The sequence below is a fragment of the Myripristis murdjan genome, chromosome 20, assembly GCF_902150065.1.
Source record: "Myripristis murdjan chromosome 20, fMyrMur1.1, whole genome shotgun sequence".
Lineage (NCBI taxonomy): Eukaryota > Metazoa > Chordata > Actinopteri > Holocentriformes > Holocentridae > Myripristis > Myripristis murdjan.
The window spans coordinates 7,255,527-7,270,310 of NC_043999.1; the positions used below are offsets into that span (position 1 = coordinate 7,255,527).

The 14,784-nt window shown below is 41.6% G+C and overlaps 1 protein-coding gene across 3 annotated transcripts in view; it reads right to left on the bottom strand.

The window, feature by feature from the left end:
• Nucleotides 1–13,026, bottom strand: part of LOC115378755 (cadherin-12-like) — an 84,740-nt gene extending 71,714 nt beyond the window's left edge. For all 3 annotated transcript variants that reach the window (XM_030079235.1, XM_030079233.1, XM_030079234.1), the window contains exon 1: nucleotides 12,781–13,026. In XM_030079235.1, coding sequence (XP_029935095.1) covers nucleotides 12,781–13,026 — 246 coding nt within the window. The remainder of the gene's footprint in view (nucleotides 1–12,780) is intronic.
• Nucleotides 13,027–14,784: the final 1,758 nt, after the last annotated feature.

A 14,784-nucleotide genomic window follows, 5' to 3' on the forward strand; every position in this document is an offset into this window, starting at 1 on the left:
GCAAACAAGAAGAGGAAGGAGGAAGCAATTTGAAGACTCCACTTTGGGCTCAAATTCCCATGAGTATTTGTCATAGGACTTGTTGATATCCTGAATATTTTTGTTGGAGGTATAAAATAAAGCATTATTGTGAATATCATGGTGAATTCATGCTCTTAAGTGTTAATATATTTTATGAATGAGATTCCCGAAGACGGGGAAAGTGTAGGTGTAGCAGATTCACAGAAGTTGCCAGGAAATTTCCTGGCTTGATTTGCTATTAGCCAGGGCTCGGCAACATATCAGCGCTGTATTGATTTTGTGATATAGGATTAGATATCATCTGGGATTTCGCATATTTTAGCATTGTATATGGCGTGATATCTTTTCCTGATTTTACAGCAAGGCTCCACATCAAAAAATCTTTACGAACCATTGACCAAAACCCCATTACATGTCAAACAATAAACACATTTAAGGTTAATTTCATGTCATGCCACATGCTTACTTTATATGTGCTTCACTGTTCTCACTGGGCTGCCTGTTCTCTCTCCTGTTTGTTGTGTCTGCTCTGCCTCAAATCATCTGCAATTTCATCCTCACTGTCTATATATAATAATAACAGTAGAATAAGTAACAGAAATATATACACTACTCACAAAAAGTTAGGGATATTTGGCTTTTGGGTGAAATTTATGGAAAATGTAAAATGTTCACGCTACAGTGATATTATATCATGAAAGTAGGGCATTTAAGTAGAAGCATACACTGGCGATTTCCTCATCTCAAACAATTTCTTGAAACAAAAGCCAACAACAGTGGTGGATATACCACAACAAAAAATGTCAGTGTCAATAACTTGTCATGTGCCCTTGAGCATCAATTACAGCTTGACAACGACGTCTCATACTGTTCACAAGTCGACTTATTGTCTGCTGAGGCATGGCATCCCACTCTTCTTGAAGGGCGGCCCTCAGGACATTGAGGTTCTGGGGTACAGAGCTCCGAGCCTCTACACGGCGACTCAGCTGATCCCATAGGTTTTCTATGGGATTCAGGTCTGAGAAAGTGCAGGCCACTCCATTTGAGGTACCCCAGTCTCCAGCAGCCGTTCCCTAATGATACTGAAACTAGTACTGAAACACTGAACAGTTGGACATGTGCATTCAAAAGTTTACAGAAGATCACATTAAGTTCACCTGTGAAGGTTATAATGCATTTTAGGTTCATCCTGAAATTTCACCCGAAAGCCGAATATCCCTAACTTTTTGTGAGTAGTGTATATATGAATGGTGCAAATGTTTAATGCCTGCTTGAGCACAAGAGGTGCAGTGCATTTTCCACTTGTCGTAATGTAACCAGGGCAACTCCTGCAGCCAGGATGGTTTTAAAGTGTGTTGCAGGTTGGGGAGCTGCGGCCACTGAGGCTCAATTAGCTGTGTTTCACCGTCATCTGGCGGCGACTGTGTACTGAGCGAGTCCGGCCCGGGACGACTGCACCTGAGAACTGCCAGCGATCAAGCCCGTCTCAGCATCTGATGCGGACGAGGCAGGGTTTGGACGGGCAGAGAGCGAGTGAAAGTCAGCTGTTGATGTTTCTTGACAATGGCTGTGTTTGAAATCGCCTGTTAACGTCTTGCGTACTACATACTAAAACAGTGTGTACTACATCCTGCCTACTCAACCAACCGTTCAAACTGAAGTATGTTGCTAAGAATGCATTTTGCACCAAACTGGACCCTTAAAGCTGCTACACTTTTCTCTCTAACACTGTAAATATGTCACTTTCATAAGTTTCAAACAAATTTCAGACAACAAAGTAGCCATGTAGATTACCAGTATGTGATCGGTTTATCCAAATAACGCCCGTTTGGAAATTTGCTCCGATGTTTCCAGAGATGTCAAACGACTCTCAACTATCCATGGTACAAAAATGTTTTGTGTTGTTTCCTGCTGTTTACAAAATAAAAGTTTTATTCACAGATAACTCATCTAATACGTCATAGCCAGGAGTGGTGCTTTTATTTTGAAGACTGACATTGCAGACACACAAAAAAAAATCTTGCAAATCTAGTTTACTTCTAGGTTAGCACTGTTCAAATTATACTACTCTTTTGCAGTTCACCTGCTTCCTCTTGCAGCAAGACATTTATTCCTTTATTTATTTATACATTAATTCATTGTTTGGCTGGTGGGATACAGGAGAAAAGTTGTCATAAAATAAATACAGTTATGCATGTTTGCCTTCTTGAGTGCTTTGCAAGCTGCATTGCAGTAAAGGGATGCAGTTTTCTTAATTTATCAGACTTTTTATTAGACTAGCTGTTGTGTTATTTGTCTCTGAATGTCTGATTATCATCTCCACATTACTATTAATCAAAAGTATCGTGTACATATCTTAATAAAGCATCGATAGTCATTCTGACAGCATCATCACTACATTGATAATTAGGGATTTGGTTAAACATTATTGTGATATTTGATATTTTCCATACCTCTCAGCCCTACAAATTGCATTAGTCATGAGGTAAAGTTGCTCATGCTGGCAAGCTCGCCACATAGCCCACCTGAGAACAGATTAAGATGACCGCAAAAAAAAAAAAATAAATAATAAATAAATAAATAAAAATAAATAAATAAATATATATATATATATATATATATATATATATATATATATATATATATATATATATATATAAATGCTGGTTACTGATCGCACATCGGTTTTGAATTTCAGAGAAAAGTCGCCAAATGAAGCCCCGTTTTCCTTTGGTGTGTGTTTGTGTGACAGAGGGAGAACAGAAGATGAGAAGGAAAGAGCAAAGACGAGCCTTTTTTTTATGTGCGAGAGATAAAAAAGGTCTTTCCACTAAAATTAATTGTCACTTGCATTGTGTTTTGTGCCTTTTGTACCCTCCCTTCCTCTCTCTCTCTCTCTCTCTCTCACACACACGCACACCCACACACATTGAGACATATAGCATGTCATCACAAGGCCTGCAAATAATAAGATATGTATATTTCTTCCATATCAACCATGCTTATTTAGCATTGTTTTTGACATTTGGTGGACTTAATTGATTAATTGAAACAAAATGACGGATACATTAACATTGAAAATAATTGTTAGCTGCAGCCCTAGTCAGACACCCAGTTACTGCATTAGACATGCTTCACGGGCGTCATGGATATATCAACAGGATAATTGTCTGGCACTTTGCTCGGTGTCTGCGTGTAGTAACCTTGCTCAGCTTGTAGGTCACTGAGCAGACCCGTGCATGGAGCGACGCCTAGCACTCAGGTTATGGAGCCTGTGATTTTTTTTTTTTTTTTTTTTTTTTTGGAGTAAATGTTAATTAACTGCTGCCGTTCAATCAGCCCCGCTCAGGTATTTTACAGCGGCGGCTATCACCATCATCACCATCGTCATCGTCGCCATCATCATCATCGCACTTTGTGTGTGTGTGTGTGGCCTTTTATGGGCCCCTGCATGTTTGGAAGCATTTTACTACTAAATTCCACAGCATTTAAAGCGAGCCATCTTTAACAGTGTGGAACGCGCGCCGCAGTTTAGCGCTGCCGGGGCCGGTAAATTTCGCGCGGCGCGATGATGGAATCTCTCTTTGTTGGGCCCGGTGATCCATCAGGGCGTACGTCTTGTCGAAAAGGCTTTTATGTGCTACTCATAGGCTCTCATTGATAGATTAAATTGCACACACGGCCAGTAATAAATCTCAGCCAGATGTTGGGTGTAACTGGGAGGAAGAGCCATCAATAAAAAGAGGGGTGGTCATTCCCTGTCAGGCGGCAGGCAAGTGAATAAACAAGTTGTTGGAGAAACAAGGCTGCCCTTTCCAGCAAAAGTGGTTTATTGACTTTTATTTAAATGAGCGACCTTTTCTTTAAAAGTGTGTGAAACGGGGCATTGGAGCATGTCACCTCGCGCCGTCGCATGTTCGGTATTGTCATTTCCCGTTATTTCCCTCCATTTCTGGATCCTCAGCATGACTCTCTCCAAATTGATTGGTTTCTCTTTAATCTACAATACATGTCATTGTTACGGGGCTATGAAAAGTCATTTCTGAGCATAATCGCCGAAGCCTTGGTGAGTTTCTATGGCGCCGAATCCCTCCCTGCGTTTTCTTGCCAACTGTATAATTTGTTTGGTCCCTTTTGAGAGAGTCTCACACATTGCCTTGCTTTCATGTTCCCCTGACTCGTGAAAAGAACATGGCTCTGTTGTGTCGCTTTTTAGGGGAGGTAACACAGCGGAGTCCCACTGAGCACAGCCTTTTTAGATACATTGTGAATCTAGAGACCAAGTCAGCCTTATGCGGCTCCCACCAATCCTTTATCAATCAGGTTGCAAAGGATAGGATTCTGCACAAAGGCTCTGTATGATCTCTCACAGCTCTCTCTCTCTCTCTCTCTTTATTCACACTCTTTGCCTTCCCCCACTCACACAAAGTACTGTTTTCTATGGCCAGCGTTGCTCATATAGTCAAACCTTTATGCGATCACAAGATGAAGTCGCACTAAATTAATAAAATCGTTGAGACGCGGAATACACATTTTCATTAAATCCATTTCTGCCGAGCCGCAAAGTGCACCCATTTCCACCCCGCCGCATCCTGTGTTGACGATACAAAATTGTAGCATTGACTCAGTGAATTGAACCATCGTCAGCATCGCGAGCCTGCGAGATGTGCTTCTTTTGATTACGCCTCCAGCAGTTGTAAGTGGTCATTATGTTTATCATGCATCAAACTGACAAGCGCGGCTCCTCGGAGTGGGCTCTCAATGGCCACACCACTGCAATTCTGGGGGAAATACGACTTTTTTTTTGCGTCAAACAGCCATTCATAACCATTAAGTTGGGACGGAGGCTGCCATGATGGTGGGAAGAAATGTCGGCGGGTAGCTGCTGAACTCAGCGGAGAGTTTAATAAAGACTGAGAGGAAGGAGCTCGGCTTGATATACAGCCACACAACCGATTGTTTTTTTTGTTTTTTTTTCCTTGCAGATAACCCTTGCTCAGCATAGGAGAGGCTCCAACATTATCTAATTGTGAGTGCATGATGCTGTTACATTATCCCCTTTAAGCCATCTGCACTTTAATTGCTTATCTGCAGTGATGTACTTGTTGTCGACAGGAGATTGGCAGGATTTTTTTTTTCTTTTTTTTTTTTGATTTGTTTTTCTCCACATGCAGGCGTGCATTAAACGCGATCCCTCGGCGCTCAAAGTGATTTCTAATCAATGTGTTTTTCTGGTTCCTTTGTTTTGCAAGTGACAGAATGATTATTTATGTCTCCTTAAAACTGTAAAGGAAGATGCAGGGGGCTGCTCTCTTATGAAATTATAAAGGTTTGTTGTTGTTTTCCTGTGTTTACTGTTAATGGCGGCGGAATTTGGGATTCACTCCACGCCGCCTCTCAACCAGAAGAGTGGCCTCGGTGTAATAGCTTCCTAATTGTCTAACCTCAGAGTACCCTTGGTAACAAACCCTTTTTTTCCCCCTAAGTGCCCTTGGAAGATTTCTCCTTTTTATTTACAGTGCAGTCGCCTCTATTGTGGTGTTTCACATGAAAATATGAAAAAATATTCACTCTTAATAGCAGGAACATCTCTCACAAAGGAGTGTTGTGACCTAGAGGTTGCAAATGCAGCTCCCCTGGGTGAACGCTTTGAGTCTACAAGTGAAAACAAATGAAGTAAGTCCTTCTTCCTGAACCTGCTATTGTCGAAGTGCCCTTGAGCAAGCCTCCACACAGCAATTGCTTCAAAGTTGCCGAGTGGCAAACGGCATTAGTGTTTTATTGACCTTGACAGATCAGATGGGGATGTGGAATCTTTTTGAGGCGACTAAAGCGCGGGCTTTGTCTGTCCATCTGTTTGTATTTCAAACGTGAAAGCTCAGACGATGTCAGGCATCACTTTGACATAATCTGGGGGGGTGATGCGTCTTTGTGCACTGTACTCATGTTTTACAAAAAAAAAAAAAAAAAAGAAGAGGAAGAAGAAAGAAACAGTGATCAGCCTAATGGAGGCAATGTGATTGACAGACGAGCTTTAAAACATCAAATTGCAAGAATTTTCTCATGAGTCCAATTGAAACAAAACAACACTAAGTGCTATCTTACAACATCTTAAAATCACCTTTCATTTTCCCATCGGCTGAAGTTTAAAAATTAAACATAATCTTGCGAAAAAGCTTGGATTTTCCTTTATCGGATATTTGTGGCACTACACTTCTGGACAAATAGCACACTAGTGTCAACAAAAGCACCCATTGTTCTCAGTGGCTGCAGGCAAACTAGAGGCAGAAGTAAGCAGTGCTTTAAAATAGTTTGACACAGCTCACCTCACCTCAGAACTAGCCCAGAGTTAGATTTCAGAGCACCAACACAGGGAGGCAGACCACCAAAACACACAACCCGGCATGCACGGACTGCAGGAGCGACCGGCCGATCTTCCGTTTGTCCTACGATGCCGACGCTTCAGATCCTGCAGCGTGCATTTGCAGGCGTCATACGCTGTGCATTAAAACACCGATCTGATTGATTTTGTTTTTTGCAAAGCCATGCAGCACACAGATAACTGCATGAAACAGCTATAGCCATATGTGCCGTATGACTGCACCACATTCCTGAAAGGCCAGCAGTAAAGATGATGCTTCACACTCCTGGATCATTACAGGTTTTCAGCACGTTGGATGCTATTTTTGACCGAATTCTCAAGTAACTGAAAGGGGAGCTAATAGATATAGGCATCTTTGCAAATTGGAATTTGTAAATGCCCCGCCGCTGGAGCTCAGAGCGCTGGAGCTCGCTTTCAGGCTTTGACAGTGACATCATCGGCGATGGCAGGAGGAGCAGAGGTGAACATGGAAGGGGCTGCAGCCTGAACTATTGTAATGAAACAGAGACATCTTGATACATACCAATGCTCATCTTGAAAATGGGACGAAGTGATTTAAAAAAAATTATAACAGCTTTTCTTTTTAGTAAACATTATGCAGTTGGGATCAGTTTTTCTAATGTGATTATAATTTTGACCTCAGGTAATTAGTTCTTTACACATAAGCAGTTCTGGTTATGGGAATACACTCCCCTGGCACCACACGGAAATGAATTGGAGATTAATGTCTGAATGCGATTTTTGTTTTGGTTCAACGCATGAACGTGAACTGCAGTTTTTTATTTGTGCTACAACGATCTCTGTGGCTTGCAAGGCCATGGCCATAAACCAGGACTGCATGATTTCTTTGAAAATCTGACAAAAAAAACACTGCCAAATGCACGGTGACCTACTGCATCTCCCCTTATCTTTGCCTTGTCTCTGTGTTTTTTGATGACTTTATGAAGGATTGAATCAAAGTAAGGAAACGTGTCACAAAACCTAGAATCTCAAAATAAACTCTTCATTCCCACCGTGTAACTCTGAGCTTTGATTCATTATCAGGCTTTAGGCTGCACACTTGAAGGAAAGTTCAACCCTGAAAGCGTTGCAGCCTTAGGGTAGATGTAACCATATATAATTATTACAATTAGCATCTGACCAAAGCAAAAACAGCACCTTCTAACCATTTGAGAAGAAGAAGGCGAAGAAACAAAATGGAAAACACCATTTCCCAGGACCCTGCATGGTGCCGTTGGCCGGAGAAGTGTGTACTTTGGTGGCAAGCTCCATAACTGCATATTTTTTTTCTTATTTTTGGGAGGGCAGAACGATGGCACAATGCAACAGTGATCCCATGCAACAATGGTGCTGAAAATCTGTGCCGTTTGTGGCTGCAAGTTATGGATGTCGGTCCTTCTCCTCCATCCCCCCTGTGGTCTACTTCTTCAGAATTTTAACACGTCCGGCATGCCAACAGGAGCCTATGGCATAATGATAGCCCACTTGATAGTCCACTAGAGTGCAGATGGAGTAAAGAAAAAGTCTGGATTAATATTAACAACACATGAGTGCCTTAGTCATGAATCGCCTATTGTCAGCCGCGCACGACTCTTCCAACAATGACGAACATGGTGCAATTACGCCGGCGGTGAGCATGAATGTGGCGGAGACAAAAAAGGCTACCTATACATTGTGAGACTTCCACAAAGACTGTGGGGCAGAGCGGGGGTCGGATTTCATACGTGTGGCTCACATGCAGAGTGGAAAGCGGCAGGAAGAAAGTCCAGAGCAATACAACATGCTTTGACACGTATGCACAAACTGCAGTCATTTCATTCCACTTCAAAAGCCACTCAAATCCGTTTTAAGAAACAGGGAATTATTTATTAGAGGAACACTATGAAATAAAACAATAAGGAATGGGACGTGTGTTGAAATATAATGGGATGTGTTGCGATAGAAACATGTCACAGTGGCCTACATATCACATTATTGTAGCTGTATTTTAATCTGCTGTAGTAATCACAAGTGAAATGGCTTTACCGTCATAATTTATCCTAAATAGTCAATAATACACTCAGTTGCCACTTTATCAGGTCCACCTGTGCAATCTTATACAATCCAATCCAACTGTTGTGCTATAAAGTTTCCTTTCCTGCTGCCTATAATGCTCAGGTTTTCTTTTTGTCACAGTAATAGAGGTGTTCATTCACTTCTGTGTTTGGCATTGAGCTCATAGTTAGTGCTGCTGTTACTCTGGACTGCATTTTATTGAGAGGTGTTTCCACTATTCTGTCCCCTACATTGTATCTAAATAGGGAGGACAAAAAATTAGAAACACCTCTCAATATAATGTAATCCAGTACAAGACTTCTGCAACCTCAATAATAAACACAGAATTAAATTTACACATTTCTCCACAATGTCAGCAAAAACTGAACATGATCAACTTTCTTAAAAAGGTAGAATTTATGGCAGAGCTGTTGCATTGAACTGCATTAGATTGTACAGGTCTAATAAAGTGGCCACAGAGTGTATATCAGTATTATATCAATATCATGATACTCTATCATGTGGGATTTTGGACATAATTTTGTGATATGGAATAATGTTGTCTTTGCCTGGTTTTAAAGGCTCCATTACAGTAAAGGCATGCAATTTTCAGTTACTTGGTCATCATAATCCACGTTACAAATGACAAAAATCAAAGCCACAGTAGTCATTCCTATAGTATCATCGCAATATTGATATCAAGCATTCAGTCAAAGATATTGTGATGTTTGATTTTGCCCACATCACCCAGCCCTGGATAAAGAGCATTGACGAAACTAATTCTACATCCCTACTGACTCTCATGTTATGCTGAAAAAAGTATGCGGCTGGATCCATAGATAGATAGATAGATAGATAGATAGTACTTTATTAATCTCTTTGGAAGGTTCCCTCAGGGAAATTGGAGTTCCAGTGGCAGTAACAGTAAGACAGATCAGTATAAAAATAAAATAAAAATATAAATGCAGTTCAGTAATATATTAATAAAAAAACTAAAATAAAACATATTGCACACACCATAAGACCATAAGACCATGTGTATTCAAGCCGAAAAATTACACAATGCTCAACCAGTCCTTGAGCCAGACAAAAAAAAAAAAATGGCTTGGCCAATGAGAAAAATGCATGGGACTTGAGCGATCAGCAAGTCCATTTCAGCAACATCTCAGCGCAGCCTGTTACATTTGAATGCTGTCAGGTCATTTGAAATAGAGATACTGATCCATTTCTCGGTTGAAAATAGGTGTAATTGCACCTCACGTTGTGTAATATCAAACGTGCAAACCGACTAATTCATTTTGATGGTGCGGTTTGAATGCAAACAGCAATATGACACCTTTTTTTTTTTTTTTTTTTTTTTTGTGCTCCTAATGTAGTTTCAACATCCCCCTGCAAATTACACTCATTGGCTAAATGGAAGCACTATAATTAAAGGTCGCATTCTTTAAGTCAGACGTGATATCTCAGACACCACTGATCCAGTTTTGATCAACCTTGCAGGGATGATGCATTTGAGCGCCGAGTTCTGGTATTTAAAAGTTACTCTGATTGGCCTGATGGGGACGCTGTAATTAAAGGTTAGAATTTCAATGAGATGATGGATGTTGTTACTGATTGGCCCAAGGGGTGCCTGAATTATTCGTGGGGGACGAGATGTTTACTTGTTAACCTTCCCCTCTCCTGCAACATCAGTGGGCAAACAACCATTAAGACAGGGAAATGCTAATTTTGGCAGGAATATTAAGATGTAGTATCTTGTGTACAAAAGCGGTGTGAATAGATTACTGTGCCTGTCAGTTCTCACAGCTTGATTGCTCCCAAAATATGACACTGATGATTTATCGGTACCAAAGCTGAAGTCTGAATTCATTCGCTTTACTGTGTATTGTGTTCGTCCCACTATCATGGCAAAAAAAAAAAAAAAAAAAAAAACACAAGTGGAAATGCAGACATGGCACATTTTCCCACTGGTGTCACAGAAGAATAGAAATGCTGCTTTGCTTGCATTCATTAATCCAAAATAGACCAGACAGCCTGTAAAGATGGATAACAGATTTTGTTTTTCCCAGTATTCCCTTTTCTCTGCCATTCCTTGCAGTTCTGTGACACAAGGCTAATGTTTACCCACACTGACTCTGACCTTGATATAATGGCAATGTGAGAAGGGAAGGATCTTACATGCAACATGATGCTGTTTTTGAGGCTTGGAAACTTATACTTTCTATACTGCACACACCTCATTAGAGGTTATATGTGTTGCTGTGTTATCTTGGCTGGAGTTTCAGCCAAGAGGGTTTTTTTTTTTTTTTTTTTTTTGTCTTCCCTCTGTCTTCAGAGAGATTCCTCTTCCTCATTTTAGCCAGAGACAAAGCCCAATTTGTGCACATCCTCCTTTGTGATCTTTAATGAATTACATCCAACAATAAGAGGGCTTGCGCTGCTTTTTTTCCTAAAACTTAGATGCTCATAAATACTATTGTTTTTTTTTTTTTGTTGTTTTTTTTTCCTGCACATTTAATAGCATCGTGAGGCAAAGTGAAAACTAAGCTGAGACAGTGATAGAATAATCCATACTGATCCGGAAAGCTCAGTGTAGTAATTGTTACTAATGAGCTACAGCTCTCAGGTGTTCTGCAGGCTTAAAGAACAGGCCGGTTCATATTTTCACAAAAGAGGCATCTTCTGGAGAATCCTGCTATTTTCAGCTGACTCTCAACCTTATGTAGGACTTAAAAAAAAAAAAAAAAAATCAATCAACAAAATTGTGGCGCTTTCAAGGTAATATTTACTCGGAGTCCTGCGGCAAGCGGTTGGTGGCTGAGCGCAGCGGTGAATTAAGAGGATAAATTTATTGTATAGTTTATTAGAGTTGGACCTGTAATTTGTATTAGATGCTTTGCAGAATCCTTAGATCAAAGTAAAATGTGCTGTGCATGAATTCCATGTATTCGAGTCGGTCAGGAGGGTTTATAAAAAAAAAAGAAAAAAAGAAAAAGAAATCATCATGCGGCGTGTTGCTGAAGGCTTTTCTGAAACTAATGAATGGTAATCATGTTTACACTCCAGAGTGAATGCATTGCCACAATTAGGCATTGATGTATTATAGGACGGGCATTCATTGCACAAAGCCGCATGGTCCATTAGAGTTCATTTGTGTGTATTGAAAACAAAACTGTAACCATTATGGGTCCTCAGTGGCAGGGCTTGATAACTCCTTGGGAGAAATGTCACTAACACCCTGCCCTCCCAGTGTCTGGGCATTATCTAGTCGACTGTTATCCTGTTACAGCTGCAATTATTTTGCTGCAAAAAGCTTTTCCCTCTTTAAGATTGTCTTAAGCCAGGTCCAAGGATCTCATCTCCAAATGCCTTTCATATGGCAGAGAATCAGTCAATTATTTTGAAGCGGTGCAGCAGCCCAGGATTAAGTGACTTAAGAGTGCCGCAGACGACAGCCCCCCCCTCCCCCTGCCTTTAGCCTCAGAGACTTCCACAAACAGCGCTGCTCGTCAGGGCTGATTGCAGCGGCACTGGGGCAGATAAGTCAGTCTTACTATTATCCTGTGTAAGCTAGGAGTGCCAAATTACAACTTCAGCCTTAAACCCCCACTGAGTTTAGTTACGAATGTCTTAAGCCACAGCAGAGAAGAATAAAAACCCTGCACTAAAAACAGAGACCGCCAAGGCTTGGACTGAACAAAAAGGTGTGTGTGTGTGTGTGTGTGTGTGTGTTTGTGTGTCCCTCTCCGTCTGAAATTCACTTCAGCCTATTGGGCCTCCTCTGTCTTTTTATTGCTGTCAGCATCTTCCTTGGCTCATAACTATGATGTTCTGACAGCTTTACAAGAGCCATAATTTAAATTTATTCCTACCAGGTCATCGATTCTCCTACCACTGCAATGTCATGTGTGTCTGTGATGCAAAGTCTAACACAGAAATGTTGGCACAGATCCATACCGCATGTATGTATATAGATTTTTTTTTTTCTCCCCCCCTGCCCGTGCCTCACACCATTAATATCCTAAAACACTCACAGAAAGAGATGTCTCAAAAACAAGAGCATTACGAGATTAAAATGGCAAGAAGCAGCTCCAGGGGCAAAGCGAAAATAGACAACTGGCGGCGATGGCCACCAGAGTGGATTCAAACACATTCCCACTCCTACTGCTATCTCGCCCTCCCTCCCTCCCTCCCTCCTGCGCTCCCCTTTCTCCTATTTCATCTCTCTCACGTTCTATCGCTCCCTCCATTTACCACCAATTCAATTTCTCTAAAGCTCCTTACTATGTGATTTATGACTTCCCCCCCATGCCATAAATAACTGGAGAAATAAGGCTTTTTACCTTGCCCACGTACTGCGGGTCTGACCCCATGTACTCCTCCAGCACGAAGAACTGGTTCCACACCCATCCCCGCTTGACCCGCTGAAACCCAGCCGCCCCATTCCTCATCGGGCCCACCAGGCTCCTGGGATGCTCCCGCCCCGTCCTGCTCCTGCTCAGCGGTGGCGAAGGGGGACGCAAGGAAGAGACCGAGCCCTCGTTGAAGAGAAACCAAAGGAACAGCAGCAGGCAGTTCCTTGTGAGCATTGGCGGTCTGTGAGGTTCAGGTCCCCAAGTCGAAGTCCTAAGACCACGCCGAGCTGAGCCACGCTGAAACAACTCTGGAAGGGAGAAGGGGGGCGGGGGTGGCTTCGGGAACGGGAGGGCGGGTTAACGGGGTGGGGAGGCGTGGGCTGGCTGGGTGTGGCAGGGTCCAAAAAGCAGCCGCCTGCGTTCCTCGTCCGGATCCCACTCAGCGATTAATGGAGCTCATCACCTGGAAGAAAAGAAGGAGAAGAAACTGCTGAATGCGGCAATCGTCACCTCACCTCAACTCGGATATAATCTGATGCAAAGAATAATGATTGAAAAAAAAAAAAAGTAAAAAGGTTGTTATTTAATCCATTTCCCCGGGGATTTTTATGATGGTAATGATTTTTAGTCTTATTATTGAGACAGGCGGGGAGGCACAGTAGTCGGACATTAAAGGTGCAATAAGTACGATTTTCACTTTCACCGTCCCGTGGCACAAAATGACCATTCGATCAATACCGAGCGTTCAGCAATTACTTTGGCAGACGCTGATATTTCTGTCTTTCAAAACTCACTTCCCAGTCTGTGGTCTGTTCTGGTGAGTCGCCCCTCATTGCATGACATGTTTTCCCTCCCTAAGCCTTGTGTTGTTGTTTTATCGAGTTTACCAGCAAGCCGCCGAAAATGGAGCCAAAGACTATTTTTTCCCCCCTCCGCTTTTTTTTCCTTTTCCAATTTTCAAGAACACATGAAGTCGTTTTATCGTTCGCAGGCAACCGTCCCGTTGTCTGAGGGAGTGCTCGAATGTCTCATGCAGTGGTGTGATGAAGTCATATCAAATCCATATATGAACTGCCAATGCGGAGCCCTATGATCCCAATCATGTCTTTAAGCGCAGACGCTTTGCATTCTCCCAGGCATCACTCCGGCGAGCAGCACAGCAGCTTTGACAGCCAGTGGTCACAGGAGATTGTTTCTCTCGCCGCAGCATGTAATTTGACAGACATGCATTCCATGAAATAGGAAACTCTCACAGAAGATTACCAACATATAATCCAGCTCAAAGGCATACAGTTGAATTTAATTTGTTCTTTCTTTCAATATGTAACTGTCTATATCCAGACACAGTTCGGTCTAAGTACCGGAGAGCTTCAGGCGGCGGTAGGATACAGCACGTCATGGCTTTTTTTTTTTTTTTTTTTTTTTTTACTTGGTCAAAGATTCAGTCTGATTTTGCATGCGTGAGCGAACCAGGATTGTATTCAGGGAAATGTAGAAACTTGAGCTAAAGGAAAATGTAATTTTGTCCAACATGTAGTTCAGCCACATCTGAAACATTTCATCTCGCCATCATTGAACAGCAAAATGTTTAAGCATCGATATGATGCTGCTGTAATGCGTTTTTTGTAGGGCCCTATGGAATCCATTTTAATTTTTCCCAATTTCTGTTTCATTTCTTTCCCAAATACCATGTTTTACCCTTTTAATTTTTCTGATTTATGTGATGTACGATTCAAGTACATTTTGTGATCAGAAAGTGTCTACTCATGTTGTGGACGAATTAAATTACAGCAATTCGACAAGAAAATATTTGAAATTTAATGATAACCAATGGATTTGTGACACAAATTGCACTATTTTTTAAAATTTTTTAATTTAATTTAATTTAATTTAATTTTTTTTGGAAATCAAAGAAAGTGCGGTTGTGTGGTTGCACTGCTGATAGCTTGTTGTGTGTGTGTGTCTGTGTATGTGTGTGTGCATGGAAATTGC